Source organism: Tachypleus tridentatus, chromosome 8 (genome assembly GCF_004210375.1).
Source record: "Tachypleus tridentatus isolate NWPU-2018 chromosome 8, ASM421037v1, whole genome shotgun sequence".
Taxonomy (NCBI): Eukaryota; Metazoa; Arthropoda; class Merostomata; order Xiphosura; family Limulidae; genus Tachypleus; species Tachypleus tridentatus.
The window spans coordinates 87,566,596-87,592,015 of record NC_134832.1 but is presented as its reverse complement, the minus strand read 5'-3'; the positions used below and the strand labels follow the sequence as shown (position 1 = coordinate 87,592,015).

General features: G+C 30.3%; 1 protein-coding gene across 4 annotated transcripts in view; it reads right to left on the bottom strand.

Moving 5' to 3' along the window:
• LOC143222867 (protein sprint-like) overlaps positions 1–25,420 on the bottom strand; it is a 105,468-nt gene that overhangs the window by 56,785 nt on the left and 23,263 nt on the right. For all 4 annotated transcript variants that reach the window (XM_076449975.1, XM_076449978.1, XM_076449976.1 and 1 more), the window contains exons 4-7: positions 19,059–19,250; positions 18,335–18,519; positions 11,575–11,666; positions 3,221–4,779 (exon numbers count right to left, since the gene is read on the bottom strand). In XM_076449975.1, coding sequence (XP_076306090.1) covers positions 3,221–4,779; positions 11,575–11,666; positions 18,335–18,519; positions 19,059–19,250 — 2,028 coding nt within the window. The remainder of the gene's footprint in view (positions 1–3,220; positions 4,780–11,574; positions 11,667–18,334; positions 18,520–19,058; positions 19,251–25,420) is intronic.

Below are 25,420 nucleotides of genomic sequence, written 5' to 3'. Positions count from 1 at the left end.
AAAAAATAATTTTTGGGTATTTTTAACTATGATTTTTTTCTGTGAATATATGGAGGCAGATGTTGACTGCTTCCAATATGAAATGACTTGCATGTTAAGATCAAAAATACTTTTCTTATCTGAAAACTCTCAAATTTTATGTGTATCCTCTAAAACTCCTAAATAAATATCAATTGTTTTGATTTTTTATCTGTTAAACTTTATATTTCATTATTATTTTTCTCTATCCTAACTTTTATGGAGTTTGTGGATTTGACCAACTTTGTAATGACCATAAAAAATATGATTTTTTTTTCCACTTTCTAGAATGACTACAAATTGTAACAGGAAACTGCTATTGTTTATCCCAAATAGCCTAAAGCTCCTAACAGTTTACATTTGTCTACTTACTTTTATAAACTTATTTTATGAATCATGTCTAACTAATAATCCTGCCATACAAGTGGTAAACTGTTCAGCTAATGTATAGCTCAAGTTACTGTATTTTTAATGACATGATTCACAAGTTACTCATGAGCAAACCCTTATGCATTGTTTTTTAAATCATCTCCCCTAACCTAATGAATTTATGATTTTTAAACTTCAGTTATTTTAACATTAATAAATAAAAGATATACATAAAGAAACCAAGAAATATAACACTTATATTAGGTATTTTTTTGCTGCTGGTTCCCAATGAAATTTGAGCCTAGTTTTCTTGTAATAAGTTCATTATGTCAGAAGTACACAGGTTCAACAAATATCAATACAAAACAATATTAACCCAAGCACTTTATAAAGGTGAACCTTTTAAAAGCACTTAGGTTATAATGTTTTTCTCACATTCTTGTAATGATGATACTAGTACATTAAATAATTCTTGATTTAGAATGTCTCTAAGAACACAGAATAATAATAATACACACCATAAAACAATATTCTATAACTAAATAAATCATAACAGGCTTACAATAATTCCTTTAAATATTTGATTTGAACACAGTTAAAATTTCAAGTCAAAGTTAAAAGAGAGAGTTATTTCTACTGGAAACAATATGACATCACACAACATTTAATATAATAACAACATCTTTCTATAGATTGTAAATGATATAATAGAAAATGTCAACTAGAATTATTAGCAATTTGCAAACAAGAGGATTCAGGACTTAGTCATGGTATGTGGATCTGACTTTCTGGTTTATATTTCCATAACAAAGACAATTGAAGGCTATTGAAATTAGATTTCACCTTAGTAACATCTATGTTATAACAAGTACCTTATATTAAATTTCATGCTTCAGAGAGGGTTGGTAAACAAATTAATTGGCAAGACCTGGAGAATAAATGTTGCAATTCACATTCAAAGGGAGATTAAGGATTTATTTAAATATTTCCTTATAACTTCACAAAATTAAAAACTATATAAAATTAAAATTTGTTTTATTAACTATGACTTGATGCCAAGTTTATTTGTTTATACATTGATGATCAAGTAAAGTAATTTAATTATATTTTGAATGAAACTCCATAAAACATCATGATGTGTACTTCAGGCTACCTGTAGTGCAAGAATGTTAATTTATATACAAAACAAGATTCATACTTTTTTTCAACAATTTAAATAAAAATTCAAGTTCGCTAATTGTGTTTACTGTCAATTTATCTACCTTCTCACAACTAAAGTAAATTATTTTAATATTTTTCACCCTATGTCTCACAAATAGATAAAACATTGTGAAACATTTGATAGCAAACTAATAATAAAATTCAAGGTAAATTTCTAGTTTAAAATGTTTAGTTGAATACAATCATTACCCTACTTTATCATAGAACCAATGATTCTAACATCAAACATTTATTGTTTAATGATGGTAAATCAACTCACATGAGAAGTACACAATCAATCTATGAATCTCTTTTATTATGATATTATATACAACAATGGTGTGGCAGGAAATTAATTGGAATATGCATTACAAAGAATAAAGTTAGAGGACTTAAGTTACCTTATTTCAGTAAAATTTTAAAGTAATCACCAACATATAATTTTGATAATAAATAAATGTAATTGTTGAAGTTAGTAGAAGAGCCTTGCTGTACTTCATATCAAATTCATCAGAAGTTAGAGATAGAAGGGATTTATTATTTGAAGAAATCAATCACATATAGAAGTTAGTGACAGCATAAGACAAAACCACCAGATAAGCTCTGACATTTAAAAAAAAAAGGCAGCAAATAAAGAAAAATACAGTCATAAGAAAAAATTGGATTGTTTTCCATTAATTTTAATTTTGGATAACATTAACAGTTAAGATTTTACAAAAAAAAATAAAACTGTTGATAAATAACTAGAGTATTTAATGATACAGTCACTTTACACTGTCTAGCATACAAGTTCAGTTGTGAAAATAAAATTTAGCAGATTGCTGTAAGAAACTAAGCAATGTCAAAGTTTGAAAAGTTCATATTATTGGTTTGAATGGATAGGCTTATCTCTCCACATATACAAGTAATTCTGTAAAGTGCTACCCTTCTTTGATAAATAAATTATTTATTAAAAAAATCAATAATTCTCTATGATCAAAACCCAAAACTAACACCATCAAACAAAGCATAGTTTTGTTTTGGATTAATGCATGTTTAACTATCACAAGGGACACCGACACTTATTATTTTAAATTTTAACAACTTGATATAATTCTTTCCACAGATCAAAGAGAAAAGATAAATTGAGTTTTATATTATTTGAAAAATGAGGAATATGAATGCTGGCAATCATTAAACAGTACAAGTTGAATTTTGATTTTAACTTATCAAGGAAGTTAAATAACTTACAGAAAACATCATAATGTTGATATCTCTGGCTTAAGTTAGTAAGCTGTCTTCAATTTTTTGATCTCACTAAAAAAGTATTTTAAAAAGGCATAAAAAACCTAACTTAAGTCCCTTGCTTTTTACCTTTCTGCAGACAATTGGTTTGTATTTCACATGTATTGTGCATGTATTTATAATGAAAAATACCTTCAGGACATACCATGACAGTTGCCATGGTGTTACTTTGATTAATATACTCATGGCAACATATTTTTTGCCTTGGACTACATATCTTATGTTTGAGGGTAAACACTAACAAAAGAAAAAAAAAAATTAAATAAAAGTTGAAGTTGCTTGGCAAAGGTTTTCCAACATACAGTTTACTGTTTTAAAGAAAATATCTCTAACTATTGGCTGCACCTACCTTCACATTTTTCAGATGATTATTTTTCATAATTTGCTCGGAATTCTCTTTTTCAATGATATCTTCTTTTCCAATATAGGTTTCAGGTGCAGAATGAAGGAAACGATAGCACATTTTTTGGTCCCAAGGCTCAGAAAATACTGTGGATGTGTCATCAATGTTATCAGCAGGCTGGTTATCTTCCAAGCCTTTGTTTCTCTTTAAGTTTTCATACTCTGCATGTTTTCCATGTTTGTAATTTCTAAACATAGGTTCAGATATTTCACATTCTGACTCGGTATCCTGCAGTTCTTTTTCTTCCTCATCATCACGATCACACCACTCCCATGATGTATCTGAAGCCCATTCTTGATGGTTTGCACGTTTTTTAAAGGAGTAGTGAGGTTTTACTGGAATATTTAACTTCTCATTAGTGCACTGCAATGAAACATGTATATTTTTCTTTTCTACTGTGCAATCTTTAGGTTTTTTCTGTTCATTTGAAAACTGTATAGGATTTTCAATTTTTGAATTGTAACTTTGAGATGAAACTAAAGGACTGCTATGTACTTTTTCTCTACTCACAGACAAGCTGTTTTCATCTGTTGTGAAGCTATCTTGCAAGCAGTTCCGTGTCTTAAGCTCATCTGGCAGTTGTGTAAAAACAGTAGAATTTAGGGAAGGAGTCAGAGAGCTTGAAAAATGTCCACTATTTACAACATCAACTGCATCAACTGGAAGAGCATAAAATGGACTAGAAATACCTTGATAATCCATACTTGTAGTCTCATTATTTTTCCAAGTACATGCATTTTGTATTTTGAAAGAATTACTGCGAACAACTTTCTCAACAGGTTGCACATGCTGAAAACTAGGTTGAGGGATTTCTTCTTTGGCCTCATACGTCTGAGTACTGCTGCTTACGAGATCCTTTCTAAGACTCTCCAAAGCAATGTTTTGTTTATTAAAAGTAAGTAAACAAGCAGTATCTTTCTGCCCTTTCTTCTCAGGGTCCACACTTTTGGCAAAGCTGCATTTGTTATCATTAGAAACAACATTAGATCTATTACCCATATCAAATTTCTCTAAGTCTTCATAATCGCTTACCTTGTCATCTAAGCTACTTCGATAATAAACTATGGGATTGTCTACAATATCCGACTGCTGATAGTGTGAAACTAAAGTTTCCTCACGTTTGACTTCCATATTTTCTACTGAAGATTCAACATTGTTAAACTTCTTTGCAGTCTGTAAAAGAGAGTTTGATTTAAAGTGAGTTAATGGCAGAGAATTTGTGGTACTGCTGCTTTCACTAACATTTGGCACTTTCTGGTGAACAGCTTGTAACACAGAATGAGAAGAACAAACAGATGAAATCTTAGCTGTAATAACAGGTTTCGGAGGAACTGGTGGTTTTATTGGCAATACACTTGCACCCTGTTTCAGACCTTCATGCATCTCAGGAGGTGAAGTTAAAGGCTTGAATGTAATTAATGGCAAGTTTTCTTGAGATTCCACTTTCTTTACACTGGTTGCATGAATTCCTACAGATCCTTGAACCAAAAGAGAGACCCAGAATTCTGCAAGAGAAAACAAAGACAAATCACTTAGAAAAAAAACAACAAAAAAACACTAAATTCCTGGGAAAAGTTTAAACAATCTAATTACAAATTTGTACATTTCCATCTCTTTTAATTTGTGGAACTGAAGAACAACTCCAATTTATACTGCTTCATGATTCCATAAATATAAATAGATTTGATTCACAAGAAATAAAAATGTATGTAAACTCCATATAAATATATCAACAGGAGGGGAAAATGACCACAACTTTGAGCTGCATTTATTGTTATTTCACACACACATTTAACAAAAATAAAGAAAAAAAGTCATAATCAATGTATGTCCTGTTTGAAACAACTTTAGAAATATAAATATTTTTGTAAGAACTTAATATGACTGGCTAATTACAATTCCCCTACCTTGTAGTCATTGTAAAAAGTACTGTAATTACAGTGAGCTACAAGAAAAAAACAACTTAAATTTTCATTTAAAAACCCTAAACATAATGTCAAAATAGATTTTGGAAACAAGTATGTTGATAAAATTAACTTTTTGTAAAGTAAAATGTGCATAACCTTATAAAGGTTAATGTCATACTCTACAGCAACCCTCTATAGTCAAAACTTATGTTTATAAGTTTAGAAGTAGGAATGAATATAGAGTTGAATTCAACAAATGATTACAAGCCAATATCATAATACAGTTTAAATGCACAATCTGATTCACTGCTGTGAGTTTATGATAGAGTTTTCAATGACAACATATCACTTGTTAAAACCCATAAACATGAATATCATCAAATTAAACTTCAAAATGTCACCTTTATATATATATAAAAAAAAAAAAGACGTACTACGTCATGAGTACACCTAACATCAGCACTGATAGTCTGTATCTACTTCTGGTCTTTTGAAATACTGTCTCATTCCTCAGTTGGTTTAATGCAAAGCTCTCCAAAGTAACATATAGATTAATTAGTAGGGGTACAGAGGTGTTCCTTCACATTGATTTAAATTTGATTTTAGCTGTTGTATAAGTAAGGTTCTTTGATTTTGCATTTGTTTATTTTTGTTTTCCTACTTCATATCTGGGTGTTTTCTATGGTTATGTTGAGTTTATTTGATTTTCAGTGTTCAAAAACATGTGAATGTGTTCTTTAAATCTTGCTTCCATTTTTCTGCTGGTTTCTCCAATGTAGAAGTGATTTCAGTTGTTGCATTGTATAAATAATGTTAGCATTGTGTTTGCTAGTGTAGTTTTTACAGTTTTGTACCTGGTTTTTGAAAAAAGTTGATGTTTACTGGAATGTTGTGTTTTAAGTTTTACCAAATTTTGGTTATGTTTTTGCTGATGTAGGGAATATATGGTATGCAGCAGTGTAAGGTTTTGTAGTTTGTTGTATTTTTGGATTTATTATGGTTTGTTGTCAACTGTATCAATCTAGTTGTGTGCATATAATTTTTTAAACAGTTTTTGAAGAAAGATATTAATAAAGTGTTGTTTTTTTTTGCCAATTTCATTGTTAATTTTATCAGATTAGCATAGTTTTGTGGCTGTGTTTGTTTCTTAATATGTTACATTTTTATTTTATTTCAGGTGCTGAGTCCCAGGGAATGTATAGTCCAGTACAGGTGATTTTCCTGTGGATTTCCGTTATGAATAATGTATCGGTTCTTGTGATCTTGAGGTTGAGAAATAATGTTTGGTTAGTTTTTTTCCTATTCACAGATGAGCTTTTAATGTTGGAGCATATACAGTTAATGTAGTTGAAAAAACTAAGTGTGTGTTCTGTAGATGTGAATCCAGCAGTTATATAGTTAACATATTTGTACCATTATAGTGGTAAGTGTAAGGCTAAATTGACTGCTTGAGATTCAATCTGTGTCATAAAAATGTTAGCTAAAACTGATGACAGGATTGCTCATACTTAGGCCATTTATTTGTAAGTAGTTTTGGTGGTAGTGAATTCTGTAAGAATTGCTAATTGGTTACTGGGAATGAGTATAAATGGGTTGGAGTATTGGATATAAAGTTCTAAAGCTATCTTGCAGACTTCAGTGGTTAGGACTTCTATGAAGAGAGAGATTGCATCAAAACTGACCCTTAAAACTTTGATTTAGTTGATTAAGAATAGATGTAAAATTAAGAGTCTTTGAAAAAGAAGCCAACTGATGTTACATATCTAGAAAATGCTATGTATTTACTAAGGTTGTAGTTAAATGATTCATAAGTCTACATTATGGGTCATAGTGGACAATCAGATTTGTGAGGTTTAGGGGTGGTGTATGGTTGTGGTGTGCATAAGTCAATCCTGCACAGGTAAGTATAAAGGTTTCTTGAGATTGTGTTGGGGAATTTTGCTGTTCCAGGATTGAGAAATTAACTTTTGTAGGCTTCAAATATACATTCCAGAAAACAAAACAGTTATCAACTTATGACATTCATGCACACAAAAAACGCTGTAATATATATGAACTTCTAAACAAGCTATACATAACTTAAAAAAATATATATATCAGCAAAATTATGACATTCTTCAAGGTATTTACAAATGACTATCAGATTTACACAAAAAAAACTGCTCCCTCTTGCTAATAAACAATCAAAAGAAGTAATTGAGAATATACAAGAGGATTCAACAGAATGGATTAGTGGGAGGAGCCACTCTGCAAGATTAGCTAAATATATCAGCAAATTAAAGAGGTTGGAGGTTCTTATTTTATATTCTAGCTTATCTATATATCAAATTCAAGTTTGTAATTCATTAACTACTGTGCATGTTGTTTGGAAGCACAATCAAATATAAATTAAACAAAATAATGGGAAGTGTTATATGACAAACAAAAAATTTATAATTTTCCTTTATATTTCTTTTCAAATTAATAAATTAAAACAATAATATTAAAATTTGAAATTTTAATGTTTTTTGATGTCAATTCTGTTGACATAAGTAATAGTAAAGAAATTTGAAAAAATTTTGAAAATAGCTCTAAAATGGTTATGACATGAACATTAACCCTCTCAAAATTTAAACCACTTTAGTGCAAATGTATTTTAATGAAATTACCATTATTATGTATTTTCTAAGTTTTGTTATTTCATTTAAAAAAAAAATCTAAAATAGCAATTAAAACTGCAGGTTTTTGCTATCTATTGATCCATTTGTAATTACAAATCTAAACTTTATGATACTGTGAGCAGTTTTCAAGTATAATGGCATCACTTCAAGACAAATCTTCATTTTTATCACATTATTATTTAACTTACATCATCTAACCTTAACTCACATAAAGAGATCCCTATTTTTTACATCTATTTACTTTTAGAATGTGAAATTAAAGTTCCACCATTCTTTAATTAACATCTGAAAAATTTCCAAGAATTTTTTTATGAGAATTTTACATTATAATATTTCTAAGCTGAAGGTCAGCCATGCCCACTTGCAAAGTCAAAGCTGTGTTGCCAGGTGGCATTTTGAAGTTGAATGACATGCTTACAGCCAATAAAAAGAGATTTTGCACTGTTCAGTTATAGCCAAAAGAAATGTCTAACAGTATATGGATTTGTAGCAAGAGATAGAAAAAGAAGTTTAGTCAATTGTTCTCTTGAGGTGTACCTAGTACTACGCAAGCATTTCTTACTTTATATGCATTAGTTTGCTAAACAGATTGTATTTACGTTTTATGTTTATAAATGCATACCTGAAAATTTTATTATTGTATATATTTAACTTGATGTAGTTTGACTGAAGGAAACATCTAAGCAAGATGGAATCATTCACATGTGCAAATGTTAGTGAAAGAATCTGTGGACGAATGTTGCCATATTATAACTATAGAACACTGAGGTCATGTTGGCATAGTTGCATCACGAATAAAATGAATTGGAAAGGAAAATTAAAAATAAACTACAAGTTCAAATATAAAGGTGAGAAATCATGCACATTAGAAAAAATATTAAAAATATTCTAGGAACATTTAAAATGTATGTATATATTTTTTAAATTTAATCATTTCATTGCACTGTATATTGATGAAAATATATAGAGTTAATGATATAATAGAGAAAGTGGAAAATAATATACAAACATTTACTTCAAACACATCCAGTATTCAATTGAGAGATTCTAGAAATTATGCAACTGAAATGTGAAATCTGTAAGTTAATAAATGGTATTTTTGCACTCAAAAATCACATTGCACAGGAACTATTTAGTCTACGTGCAAATAACATCAACTAACAAATGTGTCATTATAAATAGTACAAAAAATCAAAATTAAATGTCTTATTTTTCTAAAACCACAATCTTAGGATCATTAAAGACAAATTTGAAACTCTCATCCACTACTACAAGAGTTTTTTACCTACTTCCAGTATAAGTCGGTCATAGTGATAAAGCTAATATAAATAATTATACAACATATTTAAGCATGTGTTTTTCTTTGACCCTTTTTGTTGGAGATTTTTTTGACAAACTCACAAAACCTTTTTTGACCCTTTCCATACGAGTCATCTGTGAAAGGCCATGTCATTTTGTTTGTTGGCTCACATTCAATTTTTATTGAACTACTATTTCATGAATTTATGTCATTAAATTTTGCATCAAACTGTAGATTATAATACAAATTCTTATATTATACAATTTCTTATTTTAAAAGTAAATATTAAAAAAAACACAAAAGCTGATGTTTTATATTATATATGTTATATTTTCCAATACAAACAAGATAGAAATAAAAACTCCTGTATTTTTATTTTCTCAGATATCAGTTGTATACTGAATCAAACAGTGGCTCTGCTCAGTTCTTTCCATTTTTGGAAATGGTCCCTTATATACATTTCTACATATGACTGCAAATAACCAATCAAAAGCTCAAGATATCCCCTTAGTGATCTTCTCAGCAGTTTTCAAATATAATGGCATCACTTCTTTAAGACAAACCTTCATTTTTATCACATTTTTTAATTTACCTCATCTAACCTGGAGATCCCTATTTTTACATCTTATTTACTTTTAGAATAATAAATAAACAATGAGCATGAAAAAGAAGAAATAAAGTACTCACCCAAATCTTTTTTTGATGATGACATATAACCCTACTTTTTAATAGTAATGGTAGTAAATCACAAAATTTTTATTTACTTAAATAATGCATCATGCAAAAAGTACTTAATTTCCCCTAACTCTTAAACTTTCTCTGGCTTTCTAACTATACAATAAAAACCATTATAAAATCATTCAAGCTAGTTGCTATCTTACCTGTCTAAACAAAGCTTGTACTAACAGTGAATTTGACAATTCTCTGTTCAGAAAAAAAGAATTATAAGATATGTCATTTAACAGATGAACACCTTGACTTTTTAATGGTTATAGGTAATATATAATTAAATGCAAGAAAAACTATTAATAAGTCCTAAAAGAGAGGATGTAAAAGTGGGTGTGGAAAATTGAGGGCTATTGGTTTGTCTGAGCAATGACAATGTTATAGTATAATTTACATAGAATTTCATATTTTATTTTGAAGAGGTATGGATAAAATGAAAGGAAAGATGTCTAGAAAAAATACCTCATGTGTCACACCAAGGAAAATTCATGATTTTTTAAAATAGCTTTATAAAATTAGGAACTTAAAACTTGTATACTATTAAAGTATGGATTATTAGTTAATTTATGTTATATTAATTGATACAACACACAAAAAGTAGATTAATAAAACTTTGAATGTAAGTCACTAAACACCTTATGTGTAAGATGACTGTGATAATAGAATTAAGACTGCCTGAAATTCAAGGTTTTCAAGCCTATGTGATCCCAGTTCAACTTCCTAAACATGTATTGTTTTGACTGCCCATACTTCCATAATTAACCTCTTCTCATCATTAACAGGTAAAGTTATACAGTCACTAAAATCAAAGTAATTACCATACAATAAAACAGCAGTCAAACCTGAAAATGAAAAGGAAATGGTGTTTTTTTAGTGCAAGTACTATATGCTAAAATCACCAAAACAGTGTTGTATTCTTATGAGAGAACAATATGTGGAATATGCCCATCACAAGTCACATATCAGTTTTTGGAAAACCATTAAGCTGTAATTTTTCAAACTGTATAAAATAAAGTTTGCTCCTTCAATTTTTCATATGATGTAAATAAACCAGAATGTAATTTAAATGTTAAATTATCAGGCTGAATAGTTTCAATAATAATAAAATATATACACCTTCATGAAATAATATTCTTTAAAGTGGAGTGTTGTTCTTCATAAAATAGAAGATAAAAATTCGTATTAAAATGCAGAGAAAATTAAGGTTCTTTAAACTAAAGGAAATGACATTATTTTCAGCAGTAAAGTCATATTAACAGTATGAGAAAATCCTAAACAAACAAGTAATATGGAAAATTTCTATTAATGAGCATCGTGCCTTGAATATTATGAACATTATTTTTATGTTCCTTCTTAAGTGTTTTGAAACATCATAAAATAATATTTAAGGCAAGATGTCCAATATCCAAACTTTCCAGACTATGGAACAGCAACTAAATAGCAATCTGTAAACAAAGTTTTTTCTTCAATACAACTTGTGGAAAGAATCTTGTATGTTTTATGTACAAAGAAACAGAAAAACTTTAAGACACAAGACACTTTGTCTTATTATTACATTACAATTGAGTCCTCATAAAATGTTTCAAGGGCTGAGATCCAGCAAGTTGATGCAAGTATTTACCACATCTTGCTTCAGTTGAAGCTGTCTTACTGTTAATAAAACAAAATTCTACATTTATTTCAAAAAACAAAAATTTTACAACAAACCTTGACCTAAATGAGCATGTGAAGACAGTTCTGCACAGGTTGTAGCTTGAGCTAAAGCTTGAGGCAAGCACAGTTTTACTGGAAGTTCATCACTAGTGGAAGAATTAAGCAAATTAAGTCGCTTAACTAAAATGGTGTGGCAAATATAGTGGTATACTGTTTATTTTATTAACTACTCACACAGTAACAGACTAGAAATAAAATTCCAGAAATATTTTAAAATTAATATTAGTAATTATCTACCACATACAATCTAGGTCAATAAATGAACTATGTTCTTTGTCTTATAAAAATGAAATTAAGTAAATGTTAGTCTCAAGACTTTTAAAACTAAAATTTGCTCAGCAAAATACCCATTTTAACAAAGAAAAACACAAATCAGACAACACTGCTTGAATTTCTGTATTGCATAACAATTACACAAGTTGAATACATTATATTAACCACAATTCTGGGGCTACTAAAGTATTACAAACCATATCACCACATACAGTTATGCTTTATCTGACAACCATGCATCTTTACAATACATCTGCAGTACCATTTCAATTTTAAAAGACTGTGCCACTATACTGTTCAAATCATATCATTCAACCCTGCATACTTTTCATAATCCATATCATTTACAAGGGCAACAGTTTCCCTGCACCTGTTTCAACAATGCAATTGTACAGAACCCACAGGTACTGTATCCAACAACTTAACCAATGTGTGTTCATACTGAATAAACTGAATACCTATGAACAGGAAAGTATGATTGAAAGCCTTATCTTAGTGAACCCATAACCCTGCTGGCCTTATTTCCAAATGGAGATGCTTCACAATTATGTTAAATAATGTTGATTGGGGTACATGGAAAACTTGTGCCACTGATCTTTGTATTTGTGTATTCTCACTTGTTAGGAGGAGGTAATACTTTGGTTACACCATAGCTGGGGTATAACTTGTTGCAGGCTATTTTTTTCTTTTTTTTAATGGTTCTGATGCCTTAAGTTGATCTATATTTCTTTGTGTTCCAATGCCTTTCAATTCAAAAGATAACCTCATCTTAGAACTACCAAATCCCAATCTTATCATATCTTTAATATACGAATGTATATTTTGCATCAGAATTACATGCTTCATGGCCTTGACAAAAGGATTCAATTTCTCATAACATCACATTACCTACGAATGGCCAAGCAATGGCAAATTACAGTTTTGATATATGCTATGCCACCACAATTTTATACTGATTGCAAGTGTAACACAAATTTCTGATCTGTGGATAAAAAAATCCTACAAATGTTCACACTGTGTGTGTTCAACTCATTGTCCACATACCACTCTCACATTTTTTGAGCTTCCAGGACTAATCTTTAGACAGTATAGGGGTAGAAATCTTAACTACATGGCATTATCCCCTACCCCTATGGTGCTAAAATGTGTGTGGAAAGTCAGCTTGACATGATATGATTCTAGGAGTGTATGTTAAGTGTTACTAAGCCCAAATCTGACAATGGCCCCAGAGGACTCCACATTTGAAAATATGTCCCTATTACCACTCACAAGCTATCAGGACCAAACAAGTGTGTTATTTTCAGGTACAGAACTTTCTGGAGAAGTTACAAAAGATGTGGATCAGGGAACCTCTATGAATCATAAGGGGGCCCTTGGAAGCCCACAGCAGAGAGGGTTTATATTGTTTATTTTAATAATGTACCTAACTCTATATATAGTTTTTTGCACGACTGAACTATAAATAAAACATATCCACATACAATTTTCAGTTATTTACTAAAATATTTTGTTGTCCTTTTATTAATGATTACAGTGGATTTTTCATGATGAACAAACTAAGGTGAATTTGGAAGCAACTGCCCTCAATTCAATGACACTTGTACAAGAAAATCTTGTAGAACTACTATACCAAAAGTAGCTCATACAAAAAACATTTCAAAACTCTTCTGTTTTATACTTTCAGGTCAGCCTACACCAGTTTTGCAGGTGCCCTGAGAAGATAAGTGAATACAGTAAATTGTGGAGCACAATAAATGTTGTCCTGATGCCTTCTCCATCAATCCTCTGAACATAGTTAGGTGAATTAAATGTGTATTTTACAACAGTTTTATAGAGTTATATTCAAAATGTAATTAAACTACTTTAATATCAATGTACATCAATAAACTTTGGATAAAAATCATTGATTACTCATATATTAATCCTATACAAGTTTAATATCTTAATGTTTTGTATCATGTGACATTTGTTTCCTAAGAAATGTACAATTTAGATCATTTCCATTGTTATTTAGCATTTTGAGATTTAATGCAAATTAAACTTATATTTTGGATATTACTAAAGACAATTTTATAGTTTCAAATAATATTGATTTAATATTTAGATGTGAAACAAACAGTAAAAACCATATGTCATACCTTCCCTATCATATACTATCTTCCAAAAGATGTTAATAATTCTCTCTCTGCCATCTGCTATTACAATATTTATAACAGAAAGAAAGATGTTTTATTTACTGACTTACAGCTCATTCTTACAACAGCAACTGAATTATCTGACTTAGTTTCAAAGTTGAAATTGCCAAATTACGCTTGACCACTTCAATGAATTACCTCAACTCATTCTTATTAGAAAGTCAGTTAAATTATAATAGTTACAGGATATTGTATGCTTTGTGTGTATTATTGTTTTGTGTTTGAAACCAAATATTTGAAATAAGACATTTTGTAAAATACTAACAACTATGATAAAAACCTGAGAAAGTTTTATCAATATCTTGAGTCTTCCACTATAAAAAAAAAGTACAAGAAAATATAAAGCTGTTCAGGAATTACGTATTTAATTTATATAATTTAGGCCACATAGTTGCTCTGCAATTACCTTTCTTACATAGTATTAGTACTTAAACACAGTTCAAAAACCAATAAAACAAAAGTAAAGAAAAGAGTTGTGAAAAGGATAGAAGTACTGAACATTTTTATGATAAATAAATAATGTCCTTCTAGAATGAAGGAAGGTTAATTTAAATTCAAATTGTTAATTATTGAGATTATTATAAGATTAGTCAAATGGACTTGGCTTGTAAAGTGTTAAAAGTAAATAAAATAGCAGATAAAAAATTTCACACACAAGAAAACATTTAATATTAATTGAGAAGGTTCTATAGGTTATACAAATAAAGTTGTCCTCATCAGCTGTGAAGTCACAGACCTATCTACTTATGAAGCAGAAATCATATCTCCTACCTCCCTGAAAAAACAATACTTACTACCCTTCTTACAACATCTTAACACCACAGAACAAAATCAACTTCATCAGGAAATAGACAACAGCCTTCCGTTTCTTGATATTTTCATCAACACGTAGTAGCTAATTCATACTGCCACATACATGAAACCAACTCATACTGACAGATACATTTTCATTTCTTATTATCCACCTTCTGTTATGCTGAACAGCAGAACTGAAAACACCTGTAACAAAAACTCCAAACATGAATGCTAACATAACATACAACACTTTAAACAGAATGAATACCATCCTAGTTTCACCACAATTCCTTGAAGAACATTAAAATACCAATTGTATAAAATAGACAAAAAAAAATAACAAACACTATTTACCTCCTTGCATGGCTAAAACATGAATAAGAAAATCAAACAACCAAAACTTCCAACACTGATGTCTTCTGAAAACCTCACACAGCATCCAGATTCTTGTCAAAACTGAACAAATAAACTGATAATGAATACAAAAAAAAATGTATATGCAAAAACAGCTCGTTTGGGTTGAGAAAATATTTTACGTAGAAGAGCGAACAACGTTTCGACCGGAAACAACTGACCGGAAGCTGGCCACATGTTTGAAAGGGGTTGTGTAACTGAGTGTCGGAATGTAGGGGGCGGTGTTAGATGTTTGAATATATAATTTTATTTATTTTATTATATTAATATAGGTATAAAGCGTTCCCTTTATATTGGTTTATTTTGGGTTTAAGTTGTTGTATAAGTAAGGCTTCTTTAATTTTGCGTTTGTTTATGTTTGTTTCTTTATTTAGTATTTGAGTGTTTTCTATGATTATGTTGTGTTTATTTGACTTGCAGTGTTCGAAAACAACGTGTGAAGGTGACTTTTTATGTTCTTTGAATCTGGTTTCCATTTTTCTACTTGTTTCTCCAATATAGAAGTCGTGGCAGTTATCACATTGTATTTTATAAATAATGTTGGTGTGGTGTTTGTCAGTGTAGTTTTACATAGTATAGACTTCAGTTTTGTGCCTGGTTTTTGAATAAATTTGGTATTAACTGGAATGTCATATTTTGTTACTAGTTTTTGCCAAATGTTGGTTATTTGTCTGCTGATGTCAAGAATGTATGGTATGCAGTAGTATATGGTTTCGTGATTTTTTGATTTGCGAGATATATTTACTTTTGTTGGTTGATTTTGCTTTCTGTCTAGATGTGTGCGTATAATGTTTTCTACGGTTTGTGGAGGAAACTTATTGATGTTGATGAAGTATTGTTTTATTTTGTCTAATTCATCGTTAATTTTATCTGGTGAGCATAGTTTTATGGCTGTGTTTATTTGGTTTCTTAGTATGTTGAGTTTTTGTTTTGTTTCATGTGCTGAGTCCCAAGGAATGTATAGTCCAGTATGGGTGATTTTTCTGTGGATTTCTGTTTTGAATTGTGTGTCGGTTCTTGTAATTTTGAGGTTAAGAAATGATATTTGATTGCTTTCTTCCTGTTCACATGTGAAGTTAATGTTGGGATGTATAGAGTTAATGTGGTTGAAAAAATTAAGTATGTGTTCTGTAGATTTGAATCCCGCAACCGTGTCATCTACATATCTGTACCAGTATAGTGGTGGATGTAATGCTGTGTTAATTGCTTGTGTTTCAACTTGTGTCATAAAAATATTGGCTAGAACTGGTGATACTGGGTTGCCCATGTTTAGGCCATTTGTTTGTATATAGTTTTGGTTGTTGAACATGAAGTTTGTCTTTATCGTGGTGAATTTTATGAGGGTTGCTAATTGGTTGCTGGAAATGTCTATAGTTGGGTTAGGGTCTCGGATATAAAGTTCTAAGGCTATCTTGCAGGCTTCAGTGGTAGGAACTTCTGTAAAGAGGGATATAACATCAAAACTGGCCATTAAGGCTTTACAATTAAGTTGATTTAGATTAGACTTGAAATTAAAAGAGTCTTTGATGAATGAGCTGGCTGATGTTACATATTTGGAGAATGCCCATTCTATGTATTTACCAAGATTGTAATTAAACAATTCATATGTGGACATTATTGGTCGTAATGGACAATCTGGTTTATGAAGTTTGGGGATGCCATACATTGGTGGTGTGCGTGAGTCGGTTTTACGTAGGTAGGAATGAAGTGTTTGTGAAATTGTGTTGGCTTTTTTCATTTTTAGTAGTAATTTGTTCAGTTGCATCTCGTGTGTCTTTGTTGGATTTGTGTGTATTGCTTTAAATTTGTTCGTGTCTGATAGGATGTTTTTCATTTTTTGGATGTATTCATTTGTGTTCATTATGACTATAGTGTTACCTTTATCTGTTTTAAAATTTTTATGTTTTTGTCTTGTTTTAGGTTTTTAATGGAATTAATGTCTCTTTTTGTAAGATTGGAGAAACAAGTAGAAAAATGGAAACCAGATTCAAAGAACATAAAAAGTCACCTTCAAACGTTTTCGAACACTGCAAGTCAAATAAACACAACATAATCATAGAAAACACTCAAATACTAAATAAAGAAACAAACATAAACAAACGCAAAATTAAAGAAGCCTTACTTATACAACAACTTAAACCCAAAATAAACCAATATAAAGGAACGCCTTTATACCTATATTAATATAATAAAATAAATAAAATTATATATTCAAACATCTAACACCGCCCCCTACATTCCGACACTCAGTTACACAACCCCTTTCAAACATGTGGTCAGCTTCCGGTCAGTTACCTCTTTCTTTGTGAACCTGACGATGACTAAAGAAGGTCGAAACGTTGTTCGCTCTTCTATGTAAAATATTTTCTCAACCCAAACGAGCCGTTTTTGCATATATATTTCTCTACAAGTGGGTTTTCTCGACATCACTGATCACAAAAAAAAATGTTATTTATAAAATACAATGTTCCTATAAATAGACATGTATTGGAGAAATTGGATGGCATAATGAACCATGAATAGAAGAAATTAGACTATAAAAGACTGATTAAAACATGCCACATTGCTGAAACAACTAGGTGGACTAGGACAATTAAGGAGATAAACTCAGATAAATCCTATAAAATATGGAAAATCAAAAATGTTCCTACATGAACATGCTGAAAACAATCACTAGATAGACTCATGCCTAGAAATCACAGTTTGTGGTTATCAATGGCCAAGTCATCACACCTTCCACTAACCACACTACATGATCCCACAGCAGCCAGGTAAAGTCAACTTCAGTTCTTCAAATACTATACAAGTCCTTGCTAAACTGGTGTAAGCTGACTTGAAGACAACAGATGGAAGGCTATTAAAATATTGTCCTTTCTGCTAAAGCTACTCTTTCAGATTAGTCCTCCAAGATTTTCCCTATATGTGTCACTCAAAATTAAGCAATTCTTGCCCATTATATCTTTGTTTATCATTCTACTGGTTTAAAACATTCATAGCAGTAACTGTACACAGAATATTTTCTTAGATCCAGTTAAAAAAAATATGAATAGTCAGTCATAAACTGAATAATTTCTTACCAACACTGGCAATAATGATAAACAAGTAGTAGTAAATGGGAAAATACATTTTGAGATCCTTCCAACTTAAACATGTTACCAGGCAGGATTTCCACAAGGTAATGCTCAATATGTTTGCAGCCCTCAGGGAGTCGAACAGTCAAAGCATATGTATTTTGTGTGCTTGATTTCCTTACAATGAAATTCTAGAAACATTGCAATCAACATGGTTAATACACTAAAATACTGATTCAAGGTTTCATATCTAATAAATAACATTAGAATGCTGACCATACATTTTAATGTTCATCATGACTCACATTATAATTCAATGAAATCCTTGGTTGTTTTTAATTGTTAAAAAGTGCACTTCAACCACTACATTCTAAAGTATTGGCAAATTGAAGGACTTATTCCAGATCACATATGTACATATAAACTATTTCCATCTCACATTATAAAATTTAAAAAAGTATTTATTAAAATTTAAAACAAAGAAAACCAATTTAAAATGATTATCTAAAGATACAAAAAATAGTAAAATGTTTAAATATTTCAACTTAAATTTTAAAACCTAATTTTTTTCAACAATTTATTTAGAACAAGAAACTTAACCAAATGAACTGTTAAAACTGACAAGTTTTCCATTATTTAAATAAAGAAGGTGAGAAATACATTAACCACACAGAAGTTAACTTTTTAAACATTTAAAGGATGTAAATGATATTTCAAATTGAAAAGGTACCCCTTCATCTTTTCCTTGAAGAAGATGGGTAGCACCTTCTCTACTTATATCCGGAAGAAACCATATTGGATACGTTCGATTCAACCTCTCCTTCAAATCAATAACAAGCACCGGGAGATCATCATCTGAAAAACTGGAGTTTTCTATTTCCTTCCATGATACAGCAGAGGAGCTTAAAGAATGAGTTGAAGGCTAAAAACAAAGACAATATTGTATACAGTAAAAACTATTCTTCTTGGACAAATGATAAAAAATACATAAAAACACTTTTTATACACACCATTTTGCATGAAAAAATATTAGTCAATAAAACTATTCACAATAACTGTGTGTGTGTGTGTGTGTGTGTGTGTGTGTGTGTGTGTGTGTGTGTGTGTGAATTGCAGATTTAAAAACAAGCATATATCTTTGAATATATCTAGGGTTTGACCTGCAGAATATTAAGGTCCACAAAATAGTAATAATACAACTGCATACCTACAAAAGTGACTTCTCGTTTACAGAAATTGTGAATGAACATTTAAAAAAACAAGTTAATCTCCAGTCACATGAATGCTAAATGATTTTTTTCCCACTGAGAATGTATGGATTGTATGACAATGAAACAACTAAACAGATTAAAGTAATAATCATTTAAATCTGATTGAAGGTTTTGTTATCGTGCTTTTAGTGTCTAGTTCCTAAGAAGTAAGAAATCAAAACCATGAAGTAATTGTTACAAATACATGTATATAAGTAAGGAAAAGTGAACAAACAAATAACTACACATGGCAGTATCTCATGTGAAAGTGTATGTATACAGTGCTAACTAGTACTTAATATTAAACAGTTTCTTGACAATTACACAAGTTTTCACACAGTAACTTTCTTAAAACCAGTTTATTAGCTACAATACTGTGATCATATAATAAGTTTAAAATGTGTAAAATTAGGCAATACCAAGCATAAATATGTAAAAACATAACACATTAAAAGCATACAGCTTAACCCTTTTGCAATAGGTCAATGCTTAAAGACCATATTATTGCAACTGTTGACTTGTATTCAAAAATTTTATTGAAATACTGTTCTATGAACTTGTGTCAATAATTTTAGTATCAGATTGTTGTTTTAATTTTGTGTAAAGCTACACAAGAGCTATCTGTACTAGCCATCCTAATTTAGCAGTGTAAGACTAGAAAGAAGGCACCTAGTCATCACCACCCACTACCAACTCTTGGGCTACTCTTTTACCAATGAATAGTGGAATTGACTGTAACATTATAACACCCCCATGGCTGAAAGGGCAAGCATGTTTGGTGTGATGGGGATTCAAACCCGTGATCTTCTGATTACGAGTTGAGTGCCTTAACCACCTGGCCATGCCATGCTGTATCAAACTGTGGATTATAATTTAAACTTTGATATTTTGTATGGGTTACTTTCTGAATTTAAAAGTAACTATTGAAAAACACCTAAATATTGATTTTTGTAAGTCACATGATATGTTAAATGCAGCATTGGTTAAAATTAGATGTTTGTGATGTCAAAATACTAAGTCTGTAGTTTCATAAAAATTAGGAACTTAAATTAGCAATACTGACAGGCTAGAATATAAAAATATCCCTTTATTATTTTGCTGAGATATGGCCTGTTCACCTCTTTCCACTTCTGGAAAAAATTCCTTATATATATATATATATATATATATACATATTTACTTCAGTAGATAATGTGAATAACAAATCAACAGCTTATAATCTCCCCCTCATGGTTTTCTCAGCCATTTTAATCTGTTAAAAGAAAAACTACCATGTTCTTTCAAACCAAAATTTCAAGAAGGTAAATTGCATCTTTAGTCTCCTCCAAGTTCATTTATTTTTAGACTTAAATAAAATTCTGTTATTAAGCTTGGTAAATTACACTGGAATTCTATGCTATTGAAATGATAAAATTTTGTTTTATACCCTCTATGTGCAAAATTTAAAAAACGACGTAGCAATCTATGTCCAGCAGGAACAGAGTTCAAAGGTTGTAGCTAGAAGGGCTAATTGCTTGCCTTCATTCTTTATTTATTGTTCCATGTTTTAAGAAAATATATTTAGTAAATTTATTTCTAAATAGTAATAATCTATATACATATTATATATATATACACACATATTTTTATGCATATAATAACTGAAATATGAGTGTATATTACAAAATACTAGTCCATTAAAACAAGAACAAGACTTTGTAAAGAGCAAGTTATGTAACTGTAGCCAGGCATGACTGAAAGGTCAGTATAATAAAAAATAAATACATATTAATGTATAACATTATGAGACTTAAGCTACTTAAACTAAACATTTGTATTTTTGTGTTATAATATGTAGTGATTCTAGTATACCAAAAAGCATAATTTATATTTATTTCTTAATTTTGTTGTTATGATTGTGAGGTAATTCAATATGACAGATCTCACATAGTTAAGGTAGAGAAAATAGTCTTACTGAAAACAAATGTTTAAAATGTCTTTTGGAGGTTTTAGAGATTACATAAATAATACTTGGGATTTGGAGGATGAAGAATAATTTTTTAATCGTGACATGAAATCACTTTGCACTCAGAGGCTTGATATTTTCACAAACAAGTCTTTAGTAAAAATACTTCATTTAAAAATTTGATTTTTTTGTGTACAAAAAACAACAAACTTGTAATATTTACTAAAAGCCTGCCAAATTTTGTGATACACATACTGCATTGAAAGTTATGCTATAAATAACTAACACATGCAGATGTGTATATGTACTTGTGTATATTATACTGAACCCACTGTAAAAAGGTTAACTTGAAGGTTTACATAAGCTGTGACACACATACATCCATGAGCAGAGTGAATTTTTTCAATCCATGTGCAGAATGAATTTTGTTATGTGCACCAGTATCAAAAGCAACATATACTACAAGCTTCTTAAGGGGGTTGGGGATACTTTTAGGCCATCAGCCCTATTAGATCATTAAGCTACTTTGCAATGCTACCAACTGGTTATTTGAATTTTAGGTTTATCAACTGATAATACTTCTATCAATGTGTGAAGAAGCCTCACCATTACTGAGGATGTGCAATACTGGAATAACAAAAGGTACAGCACTTGATTGGTTGGTGCAAGACCATGCAGCTTAGAGGGAATATCAAAATACTCCAAAACACATACTTTAATACACTGAATTTTATAAGTTCCCATACACACACACAAAAGTACTTATTTTAATACATTGCATTTTGTAAATTATGAAATGAGCTATTTACAGATTTCATTTCCAAAGAATACAGACATCATCTATAAAGGTCAAAATTCACAAGTGACTTTCAACTTATTTGATACAGCCCTCAGAATACAGTTTATTTCAAGTGAAAGTGCTACTCAAAGCAGAGAATAGGGCACAAACTACATCATATATTCTCTGGATGAATACACACTTAACACAGCATCAAAGTGAGGCTATCCTGAAAAAACTGTACTGGAGCACATGAAATTGTGACCTTTCGATACACACAAAAATCAATTTTTGCACAAATAAATTTATTCACAATCAAAAACTTTACAGGTAATTTTTGGGTAATTAAAACCTAATTTTTAACATGGTATATATATGATAATTATATACATTGTGTGAATCAAAACCCCTATTAATAACCATGCCTTGTAAAGATTAATCATGCAGAAAATGTTTAGTTTCAGAATTTACAACAAAGTGATTTCCATGTTATGATTTTATAAAATATCTTGGTCCCAAAAAACTTAAAACATTTGTGTAAGTTGCTATGACAGAATAAATGCATTTCAAATGTTTGTTTTCAGTAAAAAGTTTTTATACTTTCTCTACCCTAACTGCTTGGGGTCTATATCAACCTCATAAGAACCATACAAAATTAGAAAGTATATATAAAATTATGAAGTTTTGTTGTTGTTGTTCTAAAATGACTACAAATTATAACAAGAAAATAGAAATATTTAGCCTAAATAGCTTAAGTCTCATGATGTTATACATTTTTATTCTATTAAACTTCCAGTTGTGCCTGGCAAACATTACACAACTCACACTGATGTGGTGCATACATACTTGTTACTCTATCCAATAATATAAAACTGATGTTTAGTCTTTACAAAGAGACCTTGTCCTGTCCAAGTTTTAGCAGATTAGTATTTTATAATATATAGTCACATTTCAACTATTATACATATATGTATAGTACTACTATTCTGAAATAAGTTACACTTATTTCTCTTAAAATATAGAAAAAAAACAAACAACAAGCAATTATCTCTTCTAGCTACGATCTTTCTACTTGGTTGCTGTTTGACATAGGTTGCTAAGCCTTTTAAAACATTATATATATATATATACAGGGTGAGCCAAAGGTAGGTGGACAGCATTTGGAATAGGTTTATGTATCGGTTATATTAATGCAATTGTATATTATAACTATGTTGCAACTATATTATTTGTGTTATATAATTACAATTTTATAATTACATTTGTTTTAATTTAATCTGTTTTCTTTTTTTTTAGATTGTTAATAGAACCCATAATGTCAAATACTTTAAATACAGATAAAAGAATATGGGTGTTAAAAGAGTATTGGAAATCTCAAAATACTGAAACCATAAGGAGAAAGTGGGTTGAAACATTTGATACTCCAGCTCCAAAAAGACAAACCATTTACCGTATCCGTGACAAATTCGACGCCACTGGCTCAATCCTTAATGCTGCTAAAACTGGTCGACCCAAAACAGTTTGTACAGAGAATAATAAGCAACGTGTTGCCAATGCATTTGTTCAAAGTCCAAACAAATCCACCAGAAGAGCTTCTATGGAATTGAACATACCACAAACCTCTATTAGGCGAATTATAACGCAAATTGGGTTGAAACCCTATCGACCACAACTAATTCATGGCTTATTGGAGGATGATCCAGACAGGCGACTGCAAAAGTGAAATTATGCTGAACAAGACTGAAGAAAACCCAGGAATTTTAGATAACATTGTGTGGAGTGATGAAGCTTCTTTTAAATTATCCGGTCATGTCAATAGACATAATTGTGTTTACTGGTATAGTGAGAACATGCATTTAACATTAGAACAACAGCTAAATCAGCCTGGTGTCAATGTTTGGGGTGGTATTTCAAGTTCTGGTGTTTATAGACCATTTTTTTTTGGACGGAACAACTACAGGAGATAAGTGTCTCGAAATTCTAAGGAATCAAGTTGTTCCCCAGTTACAGCAACAACCTAATTTACATGACTTTTATTTCCAACAAGATGGGGCCCCTCCACATTATTCCAAAGGAGTTCGTGAGTATCTTGATGAAACATTTCCATTGAAATGGATTGGTCAAAGAGGTCCAATCGATTGGCCGGCACGTTCACTGGACTTGACCCCTATGGATTTTTCTTTTGGGGAGTACTCAAGGAAAAAGTTTATAGTCAAAAACCAAGAAGTGTCGGTGATTTAAAAAATTACATAAGAGATGCATTTCAAGAAATTAATGCCCAGAGTGATTTGTGCAAAAATGGTTGTTGAAGCGTAAGAGGTAGACTTCAAAGCTGTGTAAATCAAGAAGGAAAACAATTTGAGCATTTGTGTTAGTAAATAACATTTTATTTTCGTTAATATAATTGTCTTATTATATATAGTTGTACGTATATGTGATCTCTAAATAAATGTTTTTTTACTGTCCACCTACTTTTGGCTCACCCTGTATATAGACACACAGTCGAAAAAAAAAAAAAAAAATTCATAAATTGCTATACAGATACAGCAGAATTCCACTATAGTGTATCAATCTTAATTAACTAAGCTGTATTTAGGTCTAAAAAAAATAATGAAACTTCAAGTAGACCGAGGACACAACCTACCTCTTTGAAATCTTGGTAACCTTCTAAAATGCTACAATGGCTGAAAAGACCACTGCAGGACATTCTAAGCTATGAACTGAATACTCACATATCATATATCATAGTAATTGAACATAAGGGCCCATTTACAAAAAGAAATGAAAAGAGGACAAGAAGGTGCTTCTCTTTGATTCAGTACATATGCCATACCTCAGCAAAATGAAAAGATACAGGGTTCTTATTTTATATTCTAGTTTTTCAATATTGGTAATATGAGTTCCTAATTTGCACAAAACTATAGACTTAGAACTTTAACATTGCAATCATCTAATTTTAAACAGTGCTGCAGTCATAATGTCACATAACTCACAAAAATCTGTAATTATGTGTTCTTTTAATATTTATTTTTAAAGTTATGAAATAAACTAATACATAATACTAAAATATGAATTCTATTCTAGAATTAAATTCCAAACTTATTGATATAAATTCATAA